The 17,752-nt window shown below is 38.0% G+C and overlaps 1 protein-coding gene across 1 annotated transcript in view; it reads left to right on the top strand.

Annotated features, from left to right (window-relative positions):
* The window catches only part of LOC306871065 (adhesion G-protein coupled receptor V1), a gene marked incomplete at its 5' end in the record, with an annotated part of 106,684 nt that overhangs the window by 13,309 nt on the left and 75,623 nt on the right, over positions 1-17,752 (top strand). Inside the window, 17 exons of the mRNA XM_079418751.1 lie at positions 2,054-2,314; positions 3,598-3,724; positions 3,889-4,106; positions 4,469-5,212; positions 8,529-8,902; positions 9,679-9,855; positions 10,313-10,493; positions 10,571-10,764; positions 11,338-11,458; positions 11,661-11,744; positions 13,034-13,173; positions 14,583-15,192; positions 15,308-15,523; positions 15,807-16,022; positions 16,131-16,375; positions 16,449-16,630; positions 16,713-17,521. Of these exons, the coding sequence (XP_079274877.1) occupies positions 2,054-2,314; positions 3,598-3,724; positions 3,889-4,106; positions 4,469-5,212; positions 8,529-8,902; positions 9,679-9,855; positions 10,313-10,493; positions 10,571-10,764; positions 11,338-11,458; positions 11,661-11,744; positions 13,034-13,173; positions 14,583-15,192; positions 15,308-15,523; positions 15,807-16,022; positions 16,131-16,375; positions 16,449-16,630; positions 16,713-17,521 (4,899 nt within the window). The remainder of the gene's footprint in view (positions 1-2,053; positions 2,315-3,597; positions 3,725-3,888; positions 4,107-4,468; positions 5,213-8,528; positions 8,903-9,678; positions 9,856-10,312; positions 10,494-10,570; positions 10,765-11,337; positions 11,459-11,660; positions 11,745-13,033; positions 13,174-14,582; positions 15,193-15,307; positions 15,524-15,806; positions 16,023-16,130; positions 16,376-16,448; positions 16,631-16,712; positions 17,522-17,752) is intronic.

Below are 17,752 nucleotides of genomic sequence, written 5' to 3'. Positions count from 1 at the left end.
TGTTCGCATCGCAGGAACTACGAATGTATTTAGTTCAAGGAACTCCGTTTGGGGGAACTAAATTAGCTCCTACTTTAGAGTAGGGTCTAAAACAGTAGGAACTACCAGTGACGGAAGTGTACACTGATTGGCCAAATGCCTACGAAACACCAGCTACCCAGCATTTTTAAAAAGCAGTGTAAAAATATTTACTCCACGACATTTGTAAATTTGTAAATAAAGACATCTCTGTTAGCTGCTTCAGAATTCTTGCTGCCGGTGCGAATGCGACCAGGAAAATGGTCAGAGGGAGAAATTGGTTCTCTAGGAGCCACCATGACTACGCAATGTGAAAGCCCCTAATGCTGTGTACACACTAAAAGATTTTTAAAATCTTATAAGATCTTCAAAATGTCAGAGACCACAAACATGAGGACAAAAAAATCCTATATTTAACCGTTTTGCTCCTATAGTGTGTGATGTGCTGCGATGTGACAAAGACAGCACACCACACATCAACAGATTTTCAACCAGAGTCCCGACTGTGAACACAGGAAATCTCGCAAAATCTCTGGAGACTTGAGAATAAACAATATATATGTTTTAAATTGTAATTTTAGAACAAAGAACATACAAGGGCAATAATATATAAATTACATCAAATACAATAATAAACAAAAAAAACAATAAATAAAATAAAAAAGGAAAAGCAATAAGAACATTACATTTCCTTAAACAAGTATAAATAATTACAAATTATTCAAAGAATAGATTTAAGGCTTTAAAGTCCCAGTCTTTGGTAATGGCAGGAAGAAATTGCAATGATAGTGTCCAAATCCTTTTGTGCTGCGAAATGACTGCGTTTGTTATGCTTCCGTCTTCTGTCAGCTCGCTTTCTGATTGGATATTGTTTTGTTTCACGTGATAATCTGCAGATCATACGCGCGTTTGTCCTCGGGGTTCCCCCCCACACATCAGGATTTCTGATCGTAAATGAAGTGAAGTGACATACTGCCAAGTATGGTGACCCATATTCGGAATTCGTGCTCTGCATTTAACCCATCCAACATGCACATACACAGCAGTGAACACACATACACACCGTGAACACACACCCGGAGCAGTGGGCAGCCATTTATGCTGTGGCGCCCGAGGAGCAGTTGGGAGTTCGGTGCCTTGCTCAAGGGCACCTCAGTTGTGGTATTGAGGGTGGAGAGAGCGCTGGACATTCATGTTGAAAACATGTTGAAAATTTATGATTCGCGATCGGGGTGCCTCCGACGGTCTTCCGAGCAGATTCAGTCTCTCTTAACACACCACAGGAAAATCTGCTAAGATAATTTTTACAACCACCAAGATAAGAGAAATGAAGTCAGAATTGCAAGATATAAACTCGCAGTTCTGACTTTTTTCATAAACTCGCAATTGCGAGAAATCCCCTCAGAATTGGACTTTACAACTCGCAATTGGGAGTTTATATCTCACAGTCAGAATGGCAAGAAAAAAAGACAGAATTGCGATATAAAAAGTCGAAAAATTGCGAGAAAAGTCAGAATTACGAGATGCAAATTCAAAAAACGTCATAATTGTGAGTTTTTATCCCACTTTATGAATTTATGAGAGTTTATATTTCGCAATTCTGGGGAAAAAAAGTCAAAAATTTAGTTTATATCTCTGTAAACTCACAATTCCGAAAAAAAAGTCAGAATTGTCAGATAAAAAGTCGCAATTACCTTTTTTTATTTTTTTATTCAATGGCAGAACCAGCTTCCATACAGTGAGTTAAAAAAAAATTGTGAGCAATAAAATAAAGTCATAATGTGACATAAATTCGTATTGTGGGATATAAGGCAACAATTTTGAGAAGTAATGTTACAATTAAACAAAGTTTTGATATAAAGCCACAATTGTGAGAAACTGTTCAAAAGATTTGGGACATTAAGGGGGCAGTAATGACTGCTGAAAATGTGTATCTGTTTTATCATTGAATTTATTGATGTGGTATGTTATGCTGCTCACTGTAATAATATTAAAACAATTTCTAAATTTGTTCTTCCTTTGTAATATTTTATAGAGCCTGTGGTTCAGAGGGTGCAAGAAGGGGGCGTGGCCAATTTCACCATTCTGCGAGCTGGGTCTGCTAACTTTATCACCACAGTGAAGTATCGTTTTGAGTATGGTGACACATCACCGGGAGACTTCACTCCACTGAGTAATGACTCAATGTTGGTGTTTAATTTTGGAGAGTGGATGAAGAACATATCGGTTGCGGTGGTAGATGACGACGTACCAGAGACAGATGAACCATTCTACATAGTTCTCTTCAACACCACAGGTTTGTCACGTCCTCAGCTTTCAATTAACCATATATTCAGTGCATTTTATGTTGCAAAGTTTTGGTCCCTTTCAATATGCATTGACTTTTGTATTGTGCTGCATTATTTTGGGTGACTTCTTTTACCAGCCCTTCAAATCCCCAACTTTTAAGTGCATTGTCTATGTTGCCCAATTAGCTTCATTAAATTCCCACTCCGTGAGACAAATACTGCTCTTCAGCTTTGCTCTGTAGAGGCAAAAAATCCACCCCATTAAATGTTTGTTTTGATTCGCACAGAGCTCTGTTGATTGGCCTTGACTCTCAAAAGCCCTCTCTAATCCTTTCATGAAAAGGGCTGGGTGACTGTAGAAAGTTAATTACAGAACTGTCCTTCTGCTGATCACAAAGCAAACCCACCAAGATTTTTCTGTCTGGACTCTGGAGGCTTTGTCTTGCCCTGAGGGATTCTGTTTAGATACATGTTGGGTGTTATTACTACATGAATCTGAGCTTTTGAGAGCATAATATGATTGCCATGGTTAGCTTATCATTCTACATGAAACACTTCTGTAATTGGTATGTTTAGCATAACAGTTACAATGTGTGAATGTTAAACAAATGTGCTGCCACAGATTTGAAAGCACAAGCATTTGCTAAATAGAAATTTGAAAAGGATTCTGCACAAAATGTTTGTTTTCTTCATTATAAAGCTTTCTGGATTTATGCATGATTGAATTTTTATCATGTTAATTTAGTTGCATGCTTGTGCTAGATTGCGACATTTTTAATGTAATTCTGTAATGAAATATAAAAAAAAGTTTGGTACCAATGAATATTCCAATAATCAGTAATCGTTTGCAATTGTTTGTTGTATACACTACCTTTCAAAAAAAAAATTTCAATAAATAAATATATTCTATTCATCATAGAAAAAAATGTGTCACAGCTTCCACAAAATATTAATCAGCACAACTGTTTTCAACACGGATAGTAATAAGAAATGTTTCTTGAGCAGCAAATCAGAATTTTAGATTGATTTCTAAATGATCATGAGACACTGAAAACTGGAGTAATTGCTGCTGAAAATTCAGCTTTGATATCACAGAAATAAATTGCATTTTTAAAATGGAAAACATTTTAATTTGAAGTAACATTTCACTTTTATATATTGAAGTAATATGTATATTTTCATTGTATTCAATTAATGCAGCAATAGTAAGCATAAGATACTTTTTTTTTAAATGTGAGAGACTATGAGAGTGATGCTGTACTTATGTGTGTTTGTGTATGGGTCTTGTCAGGTGATGCAGTGGTATATGGTCGAGACACTGCTACAGTGGTGATTGAGGCCAATGACGATGCTAATGGGATATTCTCTCTGGATTCCACTCAGAAACCAGTGGAGGAGGGAAGAACCAATAACTTTTAGTGAGTCTCCAATTCTTTAACCTCCAATTTACAGTTGAACCAGATGTAAATCTCATAGCACAGATTAACTTTAATTCAAATAAAACAACACTGTCTTTTAGCATTTGAAAATAAGTATTTATGTTCTACTCTCTGTGAAATAATGTTTCCTTTTGTGTCTCCAGTGTTCTTCGAGACAGAGGACACTTTGGAAATGTCACAATATACTGGCAGCTGTTTGCCAACAACATCCCCCTTGAACCTCACCAAGAATTTCTGAACACATCTGGTTCTATAGTATTTCATACAGGGGAGAAGACAAAACCTATTGTTCTTGAAGCCATCTCAGACAAGCTCCCAGAGTTCAATGAGTTTTATGAGCTCAGACTTATGAACATCTCAGGTAAAGTCAATATCAGCAGTCAATGTTTTAGTTTTATTGTTTATTGTTTTTAAAGGCCCCATGAAAGTATTGTTTTCTGGAAAAATGGAACACAGATTTTGACACATGCACTACACAAATTGTTGTCCAATCAAATGCTCTCTACACTGAGAATGTCCCTCCCCATTATATCACCTGTAATCAACTAAGTATCAAACTGTTTTTCAATACACAACATAACTAAAAAATTGGGATTATCCCTTTGAAAAGACCTGCACAGTGTTTCTGTGAAGCTGCACTTGTTCCATGAGTTCTTTAAGTTGTATAGTTATTTTGTATGTGCAAATATATTACATCTACATTTCAAACAATGTTGTCTTTAGGTGGCTATCCTGGTGAGGGAGGAAAATTGGCAGAGAAAGACCTCAATGCATCTGTTCTCATTCCCTTCAATGACGACCCATTTGGAGTTTTCGCTATTGCCCCTGAGAGCCTGGAGCGTGAGGTAGCCGAGGACGTCTTGTTAGTCAACGATATGTTTGATGTCACATCCTTCACCATACTTCGTCAGCAAGGCACCTTTGGAGATGTGCGTGTGGTCTGGGAAATCCTGTCAGGAGCTTTCTCACGTGGTCTCCCGCCCATGGAAGACATGATATTGATGGCCTCCTTTCCTCAGGCTGTAGAGCTCCGACCACATGCCAGGAGACGCCATGCAGGCACCGATGCATTCTTCTTCTCTGGACTTCCAGGAGCTTATGGATCCATCAGTGCAGAAACACATCTACAGGTTCCACAGAACCTGGCTAACTTTACTCTGTCAGTCTGGCTGATGCCCAGGCCTAATACAGATGGATTTATTGTTTCGAAAGGCAACGGAAATGGAACTATCTATTATGGAGTTCAGGTCCAGACTAATGAATCCCACATTACTGTTATGCTTCATTACACAACTGTAGGCTCTAACAGCACACAGGTGGCACGTGCTACTGCAACTAAATATGTAGAGGATAATACTTGGGTTCATGTGGTCATCGCTGTGGAAGATGGAATTATTGAGTTTTATCTGGATGGGAGCCCAATCCCTGGGGGGATTAAGAGTCTAAAAGGAGAAGCCATTGTAAATGGTGAGTAAAGCTTGTATTTTTTAAAACAATGTAAATGTGGACTGCAAAAGATGTAATTTGTCCCAAATATGTATATGTCCCGAATACATATTGAGTATAAAATGTTAAGTATATATAAATGTTGAGTATATAATAATAATAATAATAATAATTATTATTATTATTATTATTAATGTTATTGTTATATTATTATATTATTAAGAAGGTAAACAGTTCAAGGGGAAAAGTTCCAAAGACTTGGAACCTAAGCCATATTTAGGAATTGAGATTTTTTACCTTTTTATTCTACTTTTTATTTAGTTGAGTGTATATAAAATACATTTATAGTAATAATTTATGGCCCGGTTTCATAGACACGCTTAGACTAAGCCAGGATTAGGCCATAGTTCAATTAGGACATTTTTAAGTAATTTTTATAAATGTGCTTAGAAAAAAAAACATTACTTGAGTGCATCTTGAGACAAAACAAAGGCACTGATATGTTTTAAGATCAGTCAGGGCAAGTTTCTTTCAGTTGAAACAGCTCAGACTTACATTTTAGTCTAGGCTTAAGCCTTGTCTGTGAAACTGGGGGTATATGTTTTTATATATTTCATTATTTTAATTATATAAAAATAGTATGAATGTGTAAATTAATTAATTTATATAATATATTTCTAATGTATAATTATGTATAAATTAACATAATTTGCAAAAAATTATAAAGCATACATTATATTATATTGATTATTATTATTATTAGTAGTAGTAGTAGTAGTACAACTTATAATTATATAATAATTATGTATAAACAGCAGTGTCTCTTAAGCTCATCAAGTAATGAGCGTAATATTGTGAAATATTAATGCAATTTCAAATATTGATTTCCTATTTTAATATACTTTAAAATATGATTTATTTCTGTGATGCAGCACTGAATTTTCATCAGGCATTACTCCAGTCTTAAGTGTCACATGATCCTTCAGAAATCACTCGGATATCCTGATTTCTTACCAGTTTTGAGACTTGTGCTGCTTAATTTTTTATTTTTTTTTGGAACCTGTGATACTGTTTTCTTTGATTCTTTAAAGAATAAAAAGTGAAAATGAATAAAACACACAATTTCTATTTTGAATAAACACAGTTCTTTTTAACTTTTTATTTATCAAAGTATCCAGACAAAAAGTATCACAGGTCCCCAAAAAAATATTAAGCAGCACAACTGTTTCCAATACTGATTGTAAATGTGATTCATTTGACACTGAAGACTGGACTAATGATAGAGAAAATTCAGCTTTTCTTTACAAGAATAAATTATATTTTAAAGTATATTAAAATAGAAAGATGTTATTTTAAACTGCAGTAATATTTCACAAAAGTATTGTGTATTGACTCAAATAAATATCTAATTTATATTTTATAGAATGTATATGAAGTCGATAATATACCTGTGTCTGAGTATATCCTATTGATGCCACCCTCATTTTACGTCTTTATTAAAATCATTTCACATCATTTGCATCAAAGGCTTTTTTAAATTAATTTTAGCACCCCATATTTTACGATTTTAACAACTGCACTACAAATTAGGAAACCACTACTGCTATAATTCTTCATTTGGTGTTCCGCTTAAAAACTAATTCCTCATGCTTATGTTGGTCAAGCAATGAGATGTGGTTCCTCACCTATTCTTGTGGCCCATATCTAGTCTAGTGAGAGCCCTATGCCATTGTTTAGCTTTTCACAGAAAGATATGCTTGACCGAACATTGAGCCGCTGGACATTGTTAGCAGCACATAAAGGCAGCCGGCGCACTCTCGCTCTCTCTCACTGAAAACAATAGAACCCCTACTACGACTTTCCTGACATCTTTTATACCATCTTTAGTGAAGTGAATGTACACATAAACTGTATTGATATCTGAGATTGTCTGGTGATTATGGCCTTTGTTTAATGTTCTTGTTTGGGCTCCATGAAGCGTATTTCCTCAATTTGTACAGTTGTGTGCCTTTGAATGTCTCTCTGGTGGTCAGGAGGTTACTGCTTTAAGCTGGTGTAACCAATTAGGATGAACTCTACCTTTTTATTCCAATTTCACCGCTGTCAGATTTCTCTTGTTTCTCTTCATATAATGAGTTATCATTGCCCACTAGGAAAGCTATGTATATGGTGATTCGAAGGGACACAGATATGTCCCTATATTGTATTTCTCCAAAGACATTTCACCATGTGTTCTTTTTCAGTTTGCATTATGCACATTTATGATGCAGCTTGATTTAGTTTGGTCCATAAATCCTTAGTGAGGTTTATTGCTCATTCTAACCCTTAAGTATTAAACTTTGGCAGATGACTCATCCATCAACAGTTGTGTTAAATTAAATTAAAGAGGAAATGTTAGATTGACTTTTGACCAGTAAGCACCAGGGTGATGGCGCAGTGGATAAGACACATGCCTGCGTGTCTACCAATGTGTCCCTGAGCAAGACACTTAACCCCTAGTTGCTCCAGAGGCGTGCGACCTCCGACATATATAGCAATTGTAAGTCGCTTTGGATAAAAGCGTCAGCTAAATGAATAAATGTAAATGTAAGCAGCCATCTAGTAAAATACTCTAGCACTGCATAAAAACACACTAAAACCCCTCAGAAGAACATCTTATATTAACTTAGTGTGGCAACCACCTACAACGCTTTAGCATGGTTCGCAACAGACACTATTTAGGGTCCTAATATAATGTAATGTAATAATCCCAAACATTTTTTGAGATTTCAGGAGATATGCATTTATTTTATTTTATTACACATTGGTATAAGATTATTCTTTATTTTGCTCAAAATATTTAATATTTTATTCTATTTATCACATCTTATTGAGGAGAGGTGTGCTATTATTTTGAGTTTTCAAACTTCTTACTTTCAACTGGTGAAAAGGAAGAGAAAAAAATCCTTTAGACTTGCATTGAAAGACAAACCTGAACCCTATATTTAGGGACAAAGCTTTTTTGACATTATCCAGTAAACAGTCATCTAGAATACCACTCAGAACACCCTAGCTTTTCTTAGAAACACTGTAAAAATGAAACACCCTAGCTACCAAACTTTAACCTACTGCACAAGGATTTAGCATCGTATTCTGTGTCAAACATCTCTCACGTTATCTTCATAAATCCATCCATCTGAAGCATACTCGGGTAACATTTTATCACAAGATCTTCTGGGCCATATTCTAGGCCATTCTGGGCCAACATACAGCCATTGGGGTTGCAAGCCCAGATGTTTACCCAAAAAGGCACACCATCCATCCATCCTAACGCCTTGCATTAAATTCTTCCATACAGATGCTGCGCCTATTAGGATCGGTTCTAATCCAGATGGTGAACAGCGCTTCACTGGTCTTCTACAAGACCTCCGGCTGTACTCCAGCTGGCTCAACCGTTCCGAGATTCATGAGCTCCACAACCAACCAGCCAAGAACGACCTTCACAATGTGTCAGGGTACCTGACATACAGGCAGGAGGAGAAACTCAAGTCATTTTTAGTCGAAGTACGGGACGATCAAGAAGAGGAGGGTGAGGAGGTTTTCTACCTACAACTGGTGGCTGTTCAAGGTGGAGCCCGTCTACCAATTCCCAGACCTACTGCCATCCTCAGGGTCATGAAGAGTGATAATGCCAATGGACTTTTTGGCTTTACTGGTTCTTGTATACCAGATGTAGGTGCAAAAAATCTTTCTTATAATTATATGCTTTTGAGTTTTTTATTTTAAAACCAAAGATAAAGCAATGTCACTGTTTGGCATAAACACATAACTCCTATGCAAATGTCAATGCAAATGCAAAAACCCAAAGACTCATAACAAGAACTAATTCTGACTATGCAAAACATAGACGTCCAGGAGTGACATCCAGTGAGAAATCTGTAATGTTGCCTTACGGATAGCCTTCTGACCAGCACAATTAAGGTCTAATGAGTTAACATCTAACCGTATTATTTGATTAAGTACCCAAGTTGCTTCTTTGTCAGTGTTTGGTTAACCTTCCCTCCGAAAGCACGTAACGTGACCCCTAGTTGTGAGACCATGTCTTCATGTATATTTAATGTGTCTTCACACCTGGATGGATGGAGTGTGCATTCTTCTCTTCAAGGAGATTGGATGCATGGCATCTCCAATAACTTGTTCGATTAACAAGACAGATGGTCAGTGAATTCCTTTAGAGGAGGACCTCTCAACTACTGACAGAAAAGACACAGTAGCACATGCATTCTCTTATGCTCTCAGCAAATAGATAGAAGACTAAGCAGAGAAAGACATTTAACAACTAATTTCCTTTAATGATCATGTATCTCAAAATGGTCAAAAAATGCGGTTAGAGTATATTACATTTCAGCCTAACAACATCTAAAATGGTTAAAAATAAAATTCTGTCCTGAAATTCAATTTGTTGTGCTATTGTTGGTTTACAATGAACTTTATCCTTTCTTTATCAGATATCTGAGGAAGGCTCGATGATCTCCTGTGTAGTGGAGCGCACACGTGGTGCTCTGGATCACGTCTATGTAAACTACACCGTCACTCAGGTTGATTCACCCGCAGACTCGTCAAATGCATCTGACTTTGCCAATGCTACAGGCTCCATCCATTTCCTGCCAGGCCAGCGCTCTGAGGTAACAGAATCGACCTGTTAAGCAGTTATTATTAATGACCACAGGTCATTATAATATTGCCATTAATGTGTAATGGCTTGGCCACTGCAATTGCATGCCATTGCATTACATCTGTTCACATGATGACTGTATGTGATTAAATACAGAAATAAAATTTAAATTACGATCAAAACGTATATCAACCAAAAGTAACAATTGTATTAAAACAATAAACAATAAAGCAATATAATCAGAGTTAGAAAATTAAAACAAACTTGTTTTAACTAACAAAAAAATGTTTGCACTGATGAATGTAGCTGATGTCTTCATATTTTTTTATTAACAGCCAAACTGTAAATATATGGCTCCATCTAGTGGTGTTTTTCACCACTTTGATTAATTGACAGTGTAAATTCGCTAAGTAGAGGCAAAGCCTCACTCATAAATGCCTTTATATTTTATTTCTCTTGTCGCACAGGTTTTAAACCTGCTGGTTCTAAATGATGACCTACCTGAGGTCGATGAGCACTTCCGGGTTAGGCTGGTGTCAGCTGAATCAGGTGATGGGAAACCAGGTTCCACTCCTACCAGTGGAGCCAGCATTGACCCAAACAACTCCATCAACAATATTACAGTCAAAGCCAGCGATCATCCATATGGTAAATTGGTTTTAGCTTTATTCTATAGTTTATGCTGCCAGATGGTCATAGTTGAATCGTTATTAATGTAATTTCAGGCCTACTGCAATTTCAAACTACCCCAGTGCCTGTGGGTATGATCAGACCTGCACTAGAGGAGGCCCATGTGACTGTTCAAGAGGAGGCTGGTGTGGTCAGTCTGCTGGTGGCCAGAGCACAAGGACTGCTGGGAAGGGTGATGGTGGGCTATCGCACGTCTCCATTCACAGCTGCTGGTTCAGAAGACTATGAGGTACCAACAGTTGCTGATCATCTTTTTGGGGGGTTAAACTTTTTAAGTAAAATTTAGGGTCAGTTTGTTTGTTTACTCAGTCATTCATTTATTTTTTTAAATAAATGTATACTTTTATTTAGCAAGAATGCAATAAATCAAAGGTGACATTCCTAATGTAAAAAAACAACTTTAAACCATCTATTTATAAAATCCTAAAAAAAGTGCATCACAGTATCTACAAAAATATTAAGCAGCACAACTGTTTTTAACATTGATAATATTAATAAGTGTTTCTTGAGCACCAAATCAGCTCATTTAATGATTTCTTAAGGATCATATGTCATATTACAGGAATAAATTCAAATTAAATTTAAAAATATACTAAAAATAGAAATCCATTGTTTTAAATTGTGATAATATTTCACCATATTCATATTATTGACCTCAAGGTTTTGACCAGTGTTTTTGGTCTTAGCTCTCTTATACAGTCCAGCAAAAAGAGTATTTTTTCATTAACCAATATCCCCTAACAAAATTCCTTTGTATATTAAAATGGCACAATTCCTTTCCATCTTCTGACAGGACACAGAGGGATTTCTAGACTTCTTGCCTGGCGAGAGATTTAAGTACATCAATGTGACTATTATAGACAACTCGGTCCCAGAGCTGGACAAAGTCTTCAGAGTGGAACTCTATAATCCAAATGGAGGAGGTAAGAAAACTTGTCAGTTCAGATTGATTCTGTGTTCTCTCTTTTACTTTCTTGATTTTTCTTTCACTGTTTCCGCATGCACTGTCTCCTGTGGGCTCCATTCATGCTGTTTGGGCATGATTATGGAACATTCTGTATGATTTCAATATGTACTTTGTGTGATTCCTGTCTGTTCCTGTCTGTCTCCTGTGTGCTCCTTAAGTGGATCCATTTTTTGCAAGCGAAGCCAGTGGAAGTGGCGAGAGTGACACTGACTTCTTTCTTCCATCCTTTCACTATCATCATGGTAAGATTCTTTTTCTCACAGAGCTTTCTCTCACAGTTTACTTTTTCCTCATTTCCATCATATATTATATATATATTGATAGTATAAAGAGGCTCTTGAGTTTTATATAGAGTCAAAACTCCCTTCAGGTCGAATAAAAGAGGTTTTTATTTGTATTTACTATTTCTTAACTGCTTGAACTGCTCCTGCTTTGGCATTTCTGAGGCACTTTATGCCCCATTATCTGTCATTTGGGCCTTGGCAGATCTTTTAAATAATTATAATAATAATAATAATTTGTTACATTTATATAGCGCTTTTCTGGGCACTCAAAGCGCTTTACATAGAAGGGGGGAACCTCTTCAACCACCACCAATGTGCAGCATCCACTTGGATGATGCGACGGCAGCCATATAGCGCCAGAACGCCCACCACACACCAGCTTATTGGTGGAGAGGAGACAGAGTGATGAAGCCAATCAGTGTATGGGGATGATTAGGAGGCCATGATGGTCAGAGGCCAATGGGGAAATTTGGCCAGGATGCCGGGGTTACACCCCTACTCTTTTTCGAAGGACATCCTGGGATTTGTAATGACCACAGAGTCAGGATCTCGGTTTAACGTCTCATCCGAAGGACGGTGCTTTTTTACAGTATAGTGTCCCCGTCACTACACTGGGGCGTTAGGACCCACACAGACTGCAGGGTGAGCACCCCCTGCTGGTCTTTTCAACAGAACTTCTTTAACCAATGCTAATTCGCCACTTACTTTTTGTTTTTCTTTCTTTTGTTGATTTATTGCGTAATTGAGGTCACCCCTTACACAAGCTTTATATTGTAAGTGCTAGATTAAAAGCTGTAAAGTTTAAGAGCTGCCCATAACGGTCAAATCCCCAGACGCTGAATTGTAGACCCTGAGTTCTGTCAAGCTGTTTACATAGTACTAAGGCCTGCGAGCAATACTAGGAGAGACGTGGGAAAGGCAAATAGCCTTTATGTTTAATGTCACAGTTCACCACTGTGACGCTTCTTGGTGCCCTTCTTTAGGGAGTCTTTAAAAGTAGTAGTAGCATTAAAAAATGGTTCTACTTATTTTCTTCTTTTATATTATGGCTTGAATAATGATCAATCAACACAAACTCAGCACACCTGAGAAATCGATAGGTGCGTAGGAAAAACACTCCAACAACGATGTGGAATCCAATCAATAGAAATGATTTCTATAGAAATTTCTATATTTAGCATGGACTGATAGTGTGCAGGATCATTTTTATGGCTTGAATATTGATAAAATGTATTTTTGCTCTGAAGCTAACCTGGGCACTGCTGCTCGTATCATTGTGACCATCGCTGCTTCTGATGAGGCTCACGGCATCTTCCAGTTCAGTGCCGACTCTCTGACTGTGAATGGCACAGAGCCTGAGGAGGTCAGAAGTACTGTAGTACTGCAGGTCAGTCCTAGCTATAAACATGGATCATCATCAATGTGTTTCTTTTGTCCCATCTATGAATTTATTCAAAAAGTTCTTAAAAATACATTTATATTGTATGTTACAAACATTAGAATTATTTATTAGAAATAAAAATATCAGTATATAAATATGCAAACAGTATTTGAAAATGAGTCATGTGCTACAATAAACATGCAGAAATTATTTCATAGGCAAAACCTTGAAAAAAACATTCACTACCTTTGAAAAAATACATTAAATAGTTAGTTAACCCAAAAATGAAAATTCTGTCATTAATTACTCACCCTCATGTCGTTCCAAGACCTTCATTCATCTTAGTAACACAAATTAAAATTGTTTTCATGAAATCTGAGAGCTTTCTGACCCTGCATAGACAGCAACACAACTGAAATGTTCCCAGACCAAGAAACGGTGTAAGGACATCGGTAAAACAGTCCATGTGATATCAGTGGTTCAACCATAATTTTACAAAGCTGCAAGAATACCATTTGTGCACAAAAAAAACAAAATAAACAACTTTATCCAAATCACATCTTCCGCCATTATCAGGAGTACCTCTGCAGGTAAACAAAGCATGCGCGTGATGCTTCTGATATAGAACACATATGCTCTGAACCTTGTTTAAGTGCGGAGGAAAGTAATGCGCATGCGTCGTGGTGATAATGGCAGAATATGTGATTTGGAGGAGAAAAATTGTTGAATGAAGTTGTTATTTTTGTTTTCTTCTCGCACAAAAAGTATTCTCATAGCTTCATAAAATTACGGTTGAACCACTGATGTCAGATGGACTGTTTTACCGATGTCCTTACTACGTTTCTGGCTCTGGGAACATTTCAGTTGTGCTGCTGTCTATGTGTCTATGCAGGGTCAGAAAGCTCTTGGATTTCATCAAAACAATTTTAATTTGTTACTAAGATTATTATTAAGATTATTATTACTAAGATATTTTATCGATGTCTTTACTACGTTTCTGGGTCTAGGAACATTTCAGTTGCATTGCTGTCTATGGAGGGTCAGAAAATATAAAAAATATCTTCATTTGTGTTCCGAAGATGAACAAAGGTCTTACGGGTTTAGAATGACATGAGAGTGAGTAATTACTGACAGAATTTCATTTCTGGGTGAGCTATCCAAAACAGGTAAAATAGTATTGTTGTGAAATATTATTACAATTTAAAATAAGTTTTCTATATAAATGTATTTTAATTTTTATTTTTTTTCCTGTGATGGAAAAGCATTCCTTACTCCAGTCTTCACTGTCACATGACCATTCAGAAATACGCATTTTTAGAGTCATAAAAATAAAAAAATAAAGTTTATTGAAAACAAATTGTACTGATCAGAGAAATGTTAATGTTTAATATAAGTAAGTTTCCTGTTTTTCTCAGGTGATTCGTACTTTTGGCGCTCTGTCCAATGTGACAGTGTACTGGGAGGCAGATGCTAAGTCAGAGGGAGAACTTGTTTATAGATCTGGCAATGTGACCTTTGAGGTGGGCCAGACTGTTGGAAGCATCTACTTACTGATTTCCCAAGATGACATTCCTGAACTCGACAAGAGCTTCAGCGTCCGCCTCACTAATGTTTCCCATGGTCGACTCGGAAGGGAAACTACTGCCACACTGACTGTATTGGCCAGCGACGACCCTTATGGACTTTTTGCATTCTCTGACAGCAGTAAACCAATCCGTGTGCCAGAAGCAAATACTGTCATCACCCTGACCATACAGAGGAGAAAAGGCTTAATGGGAAGGGTGCGAGTGACATATCAAACACTGAGAGACACTGATGCAGCTCCATATAGCACACTGGGAGTGGGTCGGGCCAGTGCAGGGAATGATTTTGTGCCTGTTGTGGAGTCTGTGATATTCTCTGCTAATCAGAGTGAAGTAAATGTGACACTGAGGGTACTTGATGATGAAGAACCGGAGAGGGCAGAGTCTGTGTTTTTGGAACTCGTCAGTGTCACTTTGGTTGAAGGGCTGCAACCCAGACCAGGTAAAAATCACTTGGAACATATTGGAACACTCACATTATCTATGAAATGTGCATAGCAATGCTGGATTAAACAAAAACCCAGGATTTGTACTAAAAATAACTTTTGTTTTTTCAGTTGCTCTTTCCCCTCGACTTGGCCCACGGAGCGTCACAGTTGCCCAGATAATTATAGAGGCCAGCGATGATGCTTTTGGGGTGCTACAACTATCTTCCCCAGCAGTGAGCGTGCCTGAGTACTACGTCGGACCTATAATCAATGTAACACGTATTGGAGGGATTTTTGCTGACGTGTCTGTCAAGTTCAGAGCAGTTCCATTGACCGCTAGAGTGGGTGAGTTTTAATGACAATGTATTTCTGTTATTATGAAAAACCACCTCATGCAAGAGTAAAAACTTTTTTTGCAATATGGGAGTTTTTGTGAAATTGACGTTTTTCAATGGGCATATTTTTAATTCGCAATTTCAGTTTGCACAATTTGATGGGCAATGGAAATGCAGATAGTGAGACATTTTGCAGATAGCCGTTTCAAATAAATGTTCTTTTGAACTGTCTGTTCATCAAAGAAAAAAATACTACTTTATAAAAATCATATGTTTTTTAATGACATATATAGGTGAAGACTACAGTGTGGCCTCTTCTGATGTGGTTTTGCTGGAGGGAGAGAGTAGCAAGCCCATCCCTATCCTCATCATCAATGATGTGGTGCCTGAACTGGAAGAGACCTTCCGAATTGAGCTTCTCAACCAGACCACCGGAGGCGCTCTCTTGGGGGACCTTACACAGGCCATTATTACTATCCTACCCTCAGATGATCCATATGGATCTTTTGGTTAGTTTTTATGAATGGTGTGCTTGTCATGGGAGTTCAGTAATGAAACATGTTCAGTGTTCTACGTGGTGACAATTTGAAGAGATGTAATGTATTTTTGATGGTTAGTTTTTCAGGCTGCACCCATCACAATCGAGGAGCCAGCAGTGAATGCTTTTGAGGTGTCCCTACCCATAGTGAGGAATGCTGGAACTATAGGTGATGTGGATGTCCAATGGAGAGCCACAGTCAATGGTAGACCTGCCACTGGTGATCTGCGACCTTTGTCTGGTGAGGTCAGGTTTGCTCCTGGAGAAACCTTAAAGACACTGAAAGTTGAGGTTTTGGCTGATGATGTACCTGAAATTGAAGAGGTGAGTTTTGGTTTTTAAGCTTTGTAAGAATGTATGAAACTCTATATTACTGAAGTGTTTCTGTCAAATTCAGGTCATAAAGGTTGAGCTCATAGGTGCCACCAATGGTGGGAACATTGGGGCTGAGAAAGTAGTCAATATCATTGTTCCTGCCAATGACAACCCTCACGGAACCGTATACTTTGAGAAAGCAGCATACCGCCTCCAAGAACCACTGGAAGGGATCTATATTGCTAACGTTACAGTTCGAAGGAGGTAATGTGCCTGTTTTTCCTATGTCTTTAATTTTGCTTTGAATGGTATATTATGTTGCTTTTTTGTTTGTTTTTCACTGCAGTGGTGGTAACTTTGGCATGCTGGAGATCATTTATAGCACCTCTGAAGTTGATATTGTAAGCAATGCTCTCAGGGAAGGCAGAGATTTCCTGGTTTACTATGATTCTCCATTGGCTGGAGCGCCGTCCAATGCCCTCCGCAGACCCATCAACATCACCACAGACACAAACGTCTTGAATTTCTGTGCTGCGTTCTGCCTTAGAGAGCGAGCTTGCCAAGCTTTCAGCTTCACCAGCACCCCAAGAGCGAGTTGCTTCTGGGTAACGTCTGGGGCCAGACAACTGAGTCCTTCCCCACAAACTTTCACCTATTTAAAAAACACCACAGCGGCCGCTTCGCTGTTTAGCTCGCAGGCTGTTGCTGGGAGCGACTACATAACCATGACGGCTCAGACCGCAACCATTCTAGACAGATCGGGAGTTGCTAACCTCACTGTACCCATCTTGACTGACTCTTTGCCAGAAGTGGATGAGAGTTTTGTGATTAAAATCCTGAGCGTTAGCTTGGTCAACATGACCGCAACTACCAAGAACTTGCCAACGATACAGCAGCCGGACACAGCTTTGGTGACTATAGCGATGAATGGAGATGCATTTGGAATATTTCTGCTCTACAGCATTAACCCCAATGCCACACAAGATGGGCTGTATCTCGAAGTGAGAGAGGAACCAAAAACAACAGTGCTGCTGGTCATTGAGAGGAGAGGAGGCAGTATGGGACAGGTTACAGTGGAGTGGAAGTATGTTGGCGGCAGTGCCACACCTGGCGCTGACTTCAATGGGACAGGGGAGACCCTCATCTTCGCAGAGGGTAAGTCTGGTCTGCTTTGTGTTTTTGGTGGTACTGACAACACTTGTCAGTCAGAAGATTTACTTTAGCAAAATATGCTTTTTCACTCTTGAAAATTTTAACAAGAGTCATTTTTACCTTGTTACAATGTTCATACTTTACTCTGGTGGAATTATTTACATTACGTACCTTTGGCAGCTTAACTCAGGGATAGTGCTGCTTTGGTACTTTTGATCTTTGGTTTAATGCAGG

This window comes from Barbus barbus (genome assembly GCF_936440315.1).
Source record: "Barbus barbus genome assembly, chromosome: 6".
In the NCBI taxonomy this organism is placed as follows: Eukaryota; Metazoa; Chordata; class Actinopteri; order Cypriniformes; family Cyprinidae; genus Barbus; species Barbus barbus.
Note: the sequence above shows the minus strand (reverse complement) of the source record. Positions and strands in the feature narration are given on the sequence as shown.